Source organism: Ranitomeya variabilis, chromosome 7 (assembly GCF_051348905.1).
Source record: "Ranitomeya variabilis isolate aRanVar5 chromosome 7, aRanVar5.hap1, whole genome shotgun sequence".
Lineage (NCBI taxonomy): Eukaryota > Metazoa > Chordata > Amphibia > Anura > Dendrobatidae > Ranitomeya > Ranitomeya variabilis.
The window spans coordinates 5,176,607-5,188,831 of NC_135238.1; the positions used below are offsets into that span (position 1 = coordinate 5,176,607).

Genomic DNA, 12,225 nt, shown 5'->3' on the forward strand with positions numbered 1-12,225 from the left:
GTGTACGTCATGAATCACCTAAAGAGAGTGATGGAGAGGAGAAGCCGTCATTATCACTTATGTGATGGCGCGTAGTTAACCCCATCCTCACCACTGCGGTCACTGCCGAGCTCAGGGGGACATAGGGCAGAGAGGAGAAGATGACTACACGGCAGGTCCTGATGGGGGTTATAATCACTTTTCTTTACTTTACAGAAAATGTACAAAACCGATTCCTACAACGAATGGTAAGAAAACGTCGGATCTGCCGATATTATTATCATATAATAATCAGCGGGTGAGGACGGAGGAAGATCCTGGAGATTACAGACATCCCACTATATGTATCTGATGTCACAGAAATCCCCGCATGTGTCCAGTGCCGGAGGGAAGAAGCCACTTCTACTACGCCGACTCCTCCTGACCGGTCTGTACAAGAGGAGGGAGCGATGCATGTGTGACCGCCGGCACTGGACACAGATCATGGCGGCTCCCAGAGAATCAGAGCACAACTAGGGGACGCCATAACTAGTGTGTAACACCTGGGAGCGCCATAACTAGTGTGTAACACCAGGGGGCACCTGGTGGTTAAGGAGCAACATGGGACAAGCTCTGAGGAGGTGGTATCTTTACTGACCGCAGTTCCTGATCCTAACACCAACACTAGTAATAGCCGTGGGATGTTCCTGTCACTCCCTAGACACCTCGTCACAGCCTGAGAACTAACTACCCCTAAAGATGGAAACAGAAAGCTATCTTGCCTCAGAGAAATTCCCAAAAGGAAAGATAGCCCCCCACATATATTGACTGTGAGTGGAGAGGGAAATGACATACACAGAAATCAAAACAGATTTTAGCAAAGGAGGCCAAAACTAATCTAGAGAATAGGAAAGGATACTGTGCGGTCAGTATTAAAAACTAAAAATCCATGCAGAGTTTACAAAAATAATCTCCACACCGACTCACGGTGTGGAGGGGCAAATCTGCTTCCCCAGAGCTTCCAGCTAGCCTGAATATATCATAATGACAAGCTGGACAAAAAGAAACATAACATGAGCTGAGCAATAAAGTCCAAAGCAAATGGACAACCAAAAGAACTAGCAAGAACTTATCTTTTGCTGAAATGGACAGGCCATCAGAGAAATCCAAGGAGAGATCTGAATCCAACCCAGAAAACATTGACAGCTGGCATGAACTGAAGACCAGAGCCAGGTTAAATAGCAAGGCCAGGAGAGACGATCAGTGAAAGCAGCTGCTACAGCTAAACTCAAGGAGCAGCAGTTCCACTCGAAACCACCAGAGGGAGCCCAAGGGCAGAACTCACAAAAGTACCATTCACAACCACAGGAGGGAGCCCAAAAACGGAATTCACAACAGGCACCATAACTAGTGTGTAACACCAGGGGGCACCATAACTGGTGAGTAATACTAGAGGGCGCCATAATTAGCGTGTAACACCAGGGGGCGCCATAACTAGCGTGTAACACCAGGGGGCGCCATAACTAGTGTGTAACACCAGGGGGCACCATAACTAGTGAGTAATACTGGAGGGCGCCATAATTAGCGTGTAACACCAGGGGGCGCCATAACTAGCGTGTAACACCAGGGGGCGCCATAACTAGTGTGTAACACCAGGGTGCGCCATAACTAGTGTGTAACACCAGGGGAGTCTTATCTAGCATGTAACACCAGGGGGCACCATAACTAGTGTGTAACCCCAGGGGGTGCCATAACTAGTGTCTAACACCAGGGGGAGTCATAACTAGTGTGTAACACCAGGGGGCGCCATGACTAGTGTGTAACACCAGGAGGCACCATAACTAGTGAGTAACACCAGGGGGCGCCATAACTAGTGTGTAACACCAGGGGGCACCATAACTACTGTCTAACACCAGGGGGTGCTATAAGTACTGTGTAACACCAGGGGGCGCCATAACTAGTGTGTAACACCAGGGGGCACCATAACTTGTGTGTAACACCAGGGGGAGTCATAACTAGTGTGTAACAGCAGGGAGCGCCAAAACTAGTGTGCAACACCAGGGGGAGCCATAACTAGTGTGTAACACCAGGGGGCACCATAACTAGTGTGGAACACCAGGGGGCACCATAACTAGTGTGTAACACCAGGGGGCACCACAACAAGTGTGTAACACCACGGGGCACCATAACTAGGGTGTATCACCAGGGGGCGCCATATCTAGTGTGTAACACCAGGGGGCACCACAACAAGTGTGTAACACCAGGGGGCACCATAACTAGTGTGTAACACCAGGGGGCACCATAAATAGTGTGTAACACCAGGGGGCGCCATAACTAGTGAGTAACACCAGGGAGCGCCATAAATAGTGTGTATCACCAGGGGGCGCCATAACTAGTGTGTAACACCAGGGAGCGCCATAACTAGTGTGTATCACCAGGGGGCGCCATAACTAGTGTGTAACACCAGGGGGAGCCATAACTAGTGTGTAACACCAAGGGGCTCCATAACTAGTGTATATCATCAGGGGGCGCCATAACTAATGTGTAATACCAGGGAGCGCCATAACTAGTGTGTATCACCAGGGGGCACCATAACTAGTGTGTAACACCAGGGGGCGCCATAACTAGTGTGTAACACCAGGGGGTGCCATAACTAGTGTGTAACACCAGGGGGCGCCATAACTAGTGTGTAACACCAGGGGGCGCCATAACTAGTGTGTAACACCAGGGGGTGCCATAACTAGTGTATATCATCAGGGGGCGCCATAACTAGTGTGTAACACCAGGGAGCGCCATAACTAGTGTGTATCACCAGGGGGCACCATAACTAGTGTGTAACACCAGGGGGCGCCACAACTAGTGTGTATCACCAGGGGGCGCCATAACTAGTGTGTAACAACAGGGGGCACCACAACAAGTGTGTAACACCAGGGGGCACCATAACTAGTGTGTAACACCAGGGGGCACCATAACTAGTGTGTAACACCAGGGGGTGCCGTAACTAGTGTGTAACACCAGGGGGTGTCATAACTAGTGTATATCATCAGGGGGCGCCAAAACTAGTGTGTAACACCAGGGAGCGCCATTACTAGTGTGTATCACCAGGGGACACCATAACTAGTGTGTAACACCAGGGGGCGCCATAACTAGTGTGTAACACCAGGGAGCGCCATAACTAGTGTGTATCACCAGGGGGTGCTATGACTAGTGTGTAACACCAGGGGGCGCCATAACTAGTGTGTAACACCAGGGGGCGCCATAACTAGTGTGTAACACCAGGGGGTGCCATAACTAGTGTATATCATCAGGGGGCGCCATAACTAGTGTGTAACACCAGGGAGCGCGATAACTTGTGTGTATCACCAAGGGGCACCATAACTAGTGTGTAACACCAGTAGGCACCATAACTAGTGTGTAACACCAGGGGGCGCCATAACTAGTGTGTAACACCAGGGGGTGCCATAACTAGTGTGTAACACCAGGGGGTGCCATAACTAGTGTGTAACACCAGGGGGCACCACAACAAGTGTGTAACACCAGGGGGCACCATAACTAGTGTGTAACACCAGGGGGCACCATAACTAGTGTGTAACACCAGGGGGCGCCATAACTGGTGTGTATCACCAGGGGGCGCCATAACTAGTGTGTAACTCCAGGGGGTGCCATAACTAGTGTATATCATCAGGGGGCGCCATAACTAGTTTGTAACACCAGGGAGTGCCATAACTAGTGTGTATCACCAGGGTGCGCCATAACTAGTGTGTAACACCAGGGGGCGCCATAACTAGTGTGTAACACCAGGGGGTGCCATAACTAGTGTATATCATCAGGGGGCGCCATAACTAGTGTGTAACACCAGGGAGCGCCATAACTAGTGTGTATCACCAGGGGGCACCATAACTAGTGTGTAACACCAGGGGGCACCATAACTAGTGTGTAACACCAGGGGGCGCCATAACTAGTGTGTAACACCAGGGAGCGCCATAACTGGTGTGTATCACCAGGGGGCACCATAACTAGTGTGTAACACCAGGGAACACCATAACTAGTGTGTAACACCAGGGGGCGCCATAACTAGTGTGTAACACCAGGGGGCGCCATAACTAGTGTGTATCACCAGGGGGCACCATAACTAGTGTGTAACACCAGGGGGCACCATAACTAGTGTGTAACACCAGGGGGCGCCATAACTAGTGTGTAACACCAGGGGGCGCCATAACTAGTGTGTAACACCAGGGGGCGCCATAACTAGTGTGTAACACCAAGGGGCACCACAACAAGTGTGTAACACCAGGGGGCACCATAACTAGTGTGTAACACCAGGGGGCACCATAACTAGTGTGTAACACCAGGGAGCGCCATAACTGGTGTGTATCACCAGGGGGCACCATAACTAGTGTGTAACACCAGGGGGTGCCATAACTAGTGTATATCATCAGGGGGCGCCATAACTAGTGTGTAACACCCGGGAGTGCCATAACTAGTGTGTATCACCAGGGGGCGCCTGTTATGATCCTTAGTGGTTGAGGATCACAAATTACTCAGCAAGGTGACTAAACATAGGACAAGCTCTAGGGAGGTGGAAAACTGGACTGACCGCAAATCTGAACCTATCCAAACACACTAGACGTAGCCGGTGAACATGCCTAAAATCCTAGACGTCTCGAGCCAGCCTGAGGAACTAACTACCCCTAGAGAGAAAGAAAGACCTCTCTTGCCTCCAGAGAAATAATCCCCAAAGATATAGAAGCCCCCAACAGATAATAACGGTGAGGTAAGAGGAAGGCACATACACAGGGGTGAAAACAGATTCAGCAAATGAGGCCCACTAATACTAGATAGCAGAAAATAGAAAAGTGATCTATGCGGTCAGTAAAAAACCCTTACAAAATATCCACACTGAGATTTCAAGAACCCCCGCACCAACTAACGGTGTGGGGGGAGAACCTCAGTCCCCTAGAGCAACCAGCAAGCCAAGAAATCACATTTTAGCAAGCTGGACAAAAAACATGATGAATGCTGATGATCAGAAAATAAACAAACAAGAACTTAGCTTGTCTTGGAGAGACTGGGAGCAAGGTAGTCACAAGGAATCTGAAGAGCACTGAATACATTGATAGCAGGCAAGGAACTGAGTATCCAGGTGAGCTAAATAGGAAACCAACCAAGGACAACGAACCAGCTGATGCAGCCAACCTGCAGAAAGACAACACTACACAGTACCGCTTGTGACCACTAGAGGGAGCCCAAAAATAGAGTTCACAACAGTACCCCCCCCTTGAGGGGTCACCGAACCCTCATCAAGACCCCCAGGGCGATCAGGATGAGCCACGTGGAAGGCCCAAACCAAATCGGCCGCATGAACATCAGAGGCGACAACCCAGGAATTATCCTCCTGACCATAGCCCTTCCACTTAACCAGATACTGAAGTCTCCGTCTAGAGATACGAGAATCCAAAATCTTCTCCACCACGTACTCCAACTCGCCCTCGACCAGCACCGGAGCAGGAGGCTCAACAGAAGGAACCACAGGTACCACATACCTCCGCAACAAAGACCTATGGAACACATTATGGATGGCAAACGATGCTGGGAGATCCAAACGAAAAGACACCGGGTTAAGGATTTCCAAGATCTTATAAGGACCGATGAAGCGAGGCTTGAAATTAGGAGATGAGACCTTCATAGGAACATACCGAGAAGACAGCCACACCAAATCCCCAACACGAAGTCGGGGACCCACACCGCGGCGGCGGTTGGCAAAGCGCTGAGCCTTCTCCTGTGACAATTTCAGATTGTCCACCACATGGTTCCAAATCTGCTGCAACCTATCCACCACAGAATCCACCCCAGGACAGTCAGAAGACTCAACCTGACCCGAGGAAAAACGAGGATGAAAACCAGAATTGCAGAAAAAAGGCGAAACCAAGGTAGCAGAACTAGCCCGATTATTAAGGGCAAACTCGGCCAATGGCAAAAAAGTCACCCAATCATCCTGATCAGCAGAAACAAAACATCTCAAATAAGTTTCCAACGTCTGATTAGTTCGCTCGGTTTGGCCATTAGTCTGAGGATGGAAGGCCGATGAAAAAGACAAATCAATGCCCATCTTAGCACAAAAAGTTCGCCAAAACCTGGACACAAACTAGGATCCTCTATCAGACACAATATTTTCAGGAATGCCGTGCAAGCGAACCACATTCTGAAAAAATAGAGGAACCAAATCGGAGGAGGAAGGCAACTTAGGCAAGGGCACCAAATGGACCATCTTGGAAAAACGATCACACACCACCCAGATGACAGACATTTTCTGAGATACTGGAAGATCCGAAATAAAATCCATGGAAATGTGCATCCAAGGCCTTTTCGGGACAGGCAAAGGCAAAAGCAAACCGCTGGCACGAGAACAGCAAGGCTTAGCCCGAGCACAAATCCCACAAGACTGCACAAAGGAATGCACATCCCGCGACAAGGAAGGCCACCAGAAGGACCTAGCCACCAAATCTCTGGTACCAAAAATCCCAGGATGACCCGCCAACACCGAAGAATGAACCTCGGAAATAACTCTGCTGGTCCATCTATCCGGGACAAACAGTCTCTCTGGTGGACAACGGTCAGGTCTATCCGCCTGAAATTTCTGCAGCACTCGTCGCAAATCTGGAGATATGGCAGACAAAATCACTCCCTCTCTGAGAATACCAGCCGGCTCAGAAACTCCCGGAGAGTCAGGCACAAAGCTCCTAGAAAGTGCATCAGCTTTCACGTTCTTCAAACCAGGCAGGTATGAGACCACGAAGTTGAAACGGGAGAAAAACAACGACCAACGAGCCTGTCTAGGATTCAGGCACTTGGCAGATTCGAGGTAAATCAGATTTTTGTGATCAGTCAGGACCACCACACGATGTTTAGCTCCTTCGAGCCAATGTCGCCACTCCTCAAATGCCCACTTCATAGCCAACAACTCCCGATTACCAACATCATAATTTCGCTCGGCAGGCGAAAACTTTCTTGAAAAGAAAGCACACAGCTTCATCACAGAGCCATCAGAGCTTCTCTGCGACAAAACAGCCCCTGCTCCAATCTCAGAAGCATCAACCTCGACCTGGAAGGGGAGAGAGACATCTGGCTGACATAAGACTGGAGCTGAAGAAAACCGGTGCTTCAGCTCCCGAAAGGCCTCCACGGCCGCAGGAGACCTATTAGTCACATCAGAACCCTTCTTGGTCAAATCCGTCAAAGGTTTAACTACGCTAGAAAAATTAGCGATGAAACGTCGGTAAAAATTAGCAAAACCCAAGAACTTCTGAAGACTCTTAACAGACGTGAGCTGAGTCCAGTCATGAATAGCCTGGACCTTGACTGGGTCCATCTCCACAGTAGAAGGAGAAAAAATAAAACCCAAAAAGGAGACCTTCTGTACTCCAAAGAAGCATTTTGAGCCCTTCACAAATAAAGCATTAGCACGCAGGACCTGAAACACCATCCTGACCTGCTTCACATGGGACTCCCAATCATCAGAAAAGACCAAAATGTCATCCAGATAAACAATCATAAATTTATCCAGATATTCTCGGAAAATGTCATGCATGAAGGACTGAAACACAGAAGGAGCATTAGAGAGTCCAAAAGGCATCACCAAGTACTCAAAATGGCCTTCGGGCGTATTAAATGCTGTTTTCCATTCATCTCCCTGCTTAATGCGCACAAGGTTATACGCACCACGGAGATCTATCTTGGTGAACCAACTGGCACCCTTAATCCGAGCAAACAAATCAGACAATAGTGGCAAAGGATACTGAAATTTGACTGTGATTTTATTCAGAAGACGATAATCTATACAAGGTCTCAAAGAACCGTCCTTCTTGGCCACAAAAAAGAATCCTGCACCAAGAGGGGAAGAGGATGGGCGAATATGTCCCTTCTCCAAAGACTCCTTTATATAACTCCGCATCGCGGCATGCTCTGGTATAGACAAATTAAAAAGTCGTCCCTTAGGGAATTTACTACCAGGAATTAAATTTATAGCACAATCACAATCCCTATGAGGGGGCAGGGCACTGGACCTGGGGTCATCAAATACATCCTGGTAGTCAGACAAAAACTCAGGGACCTCAGAAGGAGTGGAAGAAGGAATAGACACCAACGGAGTATCGCCATGAATTCCCTGACAACCCCAACTTGACACAGACATAGCTTTCCAATCTAAAACTGGATTATGGGCCTGCAGCCATGGCAGACCCAAAACGACAACATCATGCAAATTATGCAGAACAAGAAAGCGAATCACCTCCTGATGAACGGGAGTCATGCACATGGTCATTTGCGTCCAATACTGAGGTTTATTCTCAGCCAATGGTGTAGCATCAATTCCCCTCAGAGGAATAGGAAATTCCAAAGGCTCCAGGACAAAACCACAGCGCCTGGCAAACGACAAATCCATCAGATTCAGGGCAGCACCTGAATCCACAAAAGCCATAACCGAGTAGGATGATAAAGAACAAATCAAAGTAACAGACAAAATAAATTTAGGCTGTATAGTACCAATGGTGACAGGTTTAGCGATCTTTTTTAAGCGTTTAGAGCATGCTGAGATAACATGAGTAGAATCACCACAGTAAAAGCACAACCCATTTTGACGTCTATGACTTTGTCGCTCAATTCTGGTCAGAGTTCGGTCACATTGCATAGACTCAGGTCTCTGTTCAGAAAATACCACCAAAGGATGAGCAGATTTGCGCTCCCGCAAACGCCGATCAACCTGAATGGCTAAAGCCATAGAATCACTCAGACTTGTAGGGGTGGGAAACCCCACCATAACATTCTTAATGGCTTCAGAAAGACCTTCTCTGAAATTTGCAGCCAGGGCACACTCATTCCATTGAGTAAGCACTGACCATTTCCGAAATTTTTGACAATATACCTCTGCTTCATCCTGACCTTGAGAGAGTACCAGCAACGCTTTTTCTGCCTGATTCTCAAGATTAGGCTCCTCATAAAGCAGTCCAAGAGTCAGAAAAAATGCATCAACATTCAGCAATGCAGGATCTCCTGGCGCCAGAGAGAAAGCCCAATCCTGAGGGTTGCCACGCAACAAGGAGATAACAATTTTAACTTGCTGAGCGGAATCACCAGAGGAACGAGGTCTCAGAGATAGAAATAACTTACAATTATTCTTAAAATTTAGAAACCTAGATCTATCTCCAGAAAACAACTCAGGAATGGGTATCTTTGGTTCTGACATAGGGCTATGCATAACAAAATCTTGAATACTTTGCACCCGTGCAGTAAGATGATCCACACTAGAAGTCAGAGTCTGAATATTCATGTCTGCAGCTGAGCTCAAAACCACCCAGAGTTCAAGGGGATGAAAGAAGCAAAACAGACTGCAGCAAAGGAAAAGTGGGAAAAGAAAAAAAAAAAAAAATGTACTCATGTCTTCTTTTAATCCCACTTCTGCGATGCATTAAACACTTACCGGTCCTGCTGTACTGTTGTGATCCATAGTGGTTGAGGATCACAAATTACTCAGCAAGGTAACTAAACATAGGACAAGCTCTAGGGAGGTGGAAAACTGGACTGACCGCAAATCTGAACCTATCCAAACACACTAGAGGTAGCCGGTGAACGTGCCTAAAATCCTAGACGTCTCGAGCCAGCCTGAGGAACTAACTACCCCTAGAGAGAAAGAAAGACCTCTCTTGCCTCCAGAGAAATAATCCCCAAATATATAGAAGCCCCCAACAGATAATAACGGTGAGGTAAGAGGAAGGCACATACACAGGGGTGAAGACAGATTCAGCAAATGAGGCCCACTAATACTAGATAGCAGAAAATAGAAAAGTGATCTATGCGGTCAGTAAAAAACCCTTACAAAATATCCACACTGAGATTTCAAGAACCCCCGCACCAACTAACGGTGTGGGGGGAAAACCTCAGTCCCCTAGAGCAACCAGCAAGCCAAGAAATCACATTTTAGCAAGCTGGACAAAAAACATGATGAATGCTGATAATCAGAAAATAAACAAACAAGAACTTAGCTTGTCTTGGAGAGACTGGGAGCAAGGTAGTCACAAGGAATCTGAAGAGCACTGAATACATTGATAGCAGACAAGGAACTGAGTATCCAGGTGAGCTAAATAGGAAACCAACCAAGGATAACGAACCAGCTGATGCAGCCAACCTGCAGAAAGACAACACTACACAGTACCGCTTGTGACCACTAGAGGGAGCCCAAAAATAGAGTTCACAACAGGCGCCATAACTAGTGTGTAACACCAGGGGGCGCCATAACTAGTGTATATCATCAGGGGGCGCCATAACTAGTGTGTAACAGCAGGGGGCGCCAAAACTAGTGTGTAACACCAGGGGGAGCCATAACTAGTGTGTATCACCAGGGGGCGCCATAACTAGTGTGTAACACCAGTGGGCACCATAACGAGTGTGTAACACCAGGGGGCACCATAAATAGTGTGTAACACCAGGGGGCGCCATAACTAGTGTGTAACACCAGGGCGCACCATAACTAGTGTGTAACACCAGGGGGCACCACAACAAGTGTGTAACACCAGGGGGCACCATAACTAGTGTAAAACACCAGGGGGCGCCATAACTAGTGTGTAACACCAGGGGGCACCACAACAAGTGTGTAACACCAGAGGGCACCATAACTAGTGTGTAACAGCAGGGGGCGCCAAAACTAGTGTGTAACACCAGGGGGCGCCATAACTAGTGTGTAACACCAGGGGGCGCCATAACTAGTGTATATCATCAGGGGACGCCATAACTAGTGTGTAACAGCAGGGGGCGCCAAACCTAGTGTGTAACACCAGGGGGAGCCATAACTAGTGTGTATCACCAGGGAGCACCATAACTAGTGTGGAACACCAGGGGGCGCCATAACTAGTGTGTAACACCAGTGGGAACCATAACGAGTGTGTAACACCAGGGGGCACCATAAATAGTGTGTAACACCAGGGGGCGCCATAACTAGTGTGTAACACCAGGGAGCGCCATAACTATTGTGTAACACCAGGGCACACCATAACTAGTGTGTAACACCAGGGGGCACCACAACAAGTGTGTAACACCAGGGGGCACCATAACTAGTGTAAAACACCAGGGGGCGCCAAAGCTAGTGTGTAACACCAGGGGGCACCACAACAAGTGTGTAACACCAGAGGGCACCATAACTAGTGTGTAACACCAGGGGGCGCCATAACTAGTGTGTAACACCAGGGTGCACCATAACTTGTGTGTAACACCAGGGGGCACCATAACTAGTGTGTAACACCAGGGGGCGCCATAACTAGTGTGTAACACCAGGGAGTGCCATAACTAGTGTGTATCACCAAGGGGCGCCATAACTAGTGTGTAACACCAGGGGGCGCCATAACTAGTGTATATCATCAGGGGGCGCCATAACTAGTGTGTAACACCAGGGGGCGCCAAAACTAGTGTGTAACACCAGGGGGAGCCATAACTAGTGTGTATCACCAGGGGGCGCCATAACTAGTGTGGAACACCAGGGGGCGCCATAACTAGTGTGTAACACCAGGGGGCACCATAACGAGTGTGTAACACCAGGGGGCACCATAAATAGTGTGTAACACCAGGGGGCGCCATAACTAGTGTGTAACACCAGGGAGCGCCATAACTAGTGTGTAACACCAGGGGGCACCACAACAAGTGTGTAACACCAGGGGGCGCCATTACTAGTGTGTAACACCAGGGGGCACCACAACAAGTGTGTAACACCAAAGGGCACCATAACTAGTGTGTAACACCAGGGGGCGCCATAACTAGTGTGTAACACCAGGGGGCACCATAACTAGTGTGTAACACCAGGGGGCGCCATAACTAGTGTGTAACACCAGGGGGCACCATAACTAGTGTGTAACACCAGGGGGCGCCATAACTAGCGTGTAACACCAGGGGGCGCTATAACTAGTGTGTAACACCAGGGGCACCATAACTAGTGTGTAACACCAAAGGGCACCATAACTAGTGTGTAACACCAGGGGGCGCCATAACTAGTGTGTAACACCAGGGGGCGCCATAACTAGTGTGTAACACCAGGGGTACCATAACTAGCGTGTAACACCAGGGAGCGCCATAACTAGTGTGTAACACCAGGGGGCACCATAACTAGTGTGTAACACCAGGGGGCACCATAACTAGTGTGTAACAGCAGGGGGCACCATAACTAGTGTGCAATATCTTACGGTAGCTTTAGGGATTATTATAATAACTTGATGGTGGCCCGATTCT

General features: G+C 48.6%; 1 protein-coding gene across 1 annotated transcript in view; it reads left to right on the plus strand.

The window, feature by feature from the left end:
* Positions 1-12,225, plus strand: part of LOC143785066 (uncharacterized) — a 166,340-nt gene that overhangs the window by 40,420 nt on the left and 113,695 nt on the right. The window contains exon 5 of the mRNA XM_077273735.1: positions 196-227. Coding sequence (XP_077129850.1) covers positions 196-227 — 32 coding nt within the window. The remainder of the gene's footprint in view (positions 1-195; positions 228-12,225) is intronic.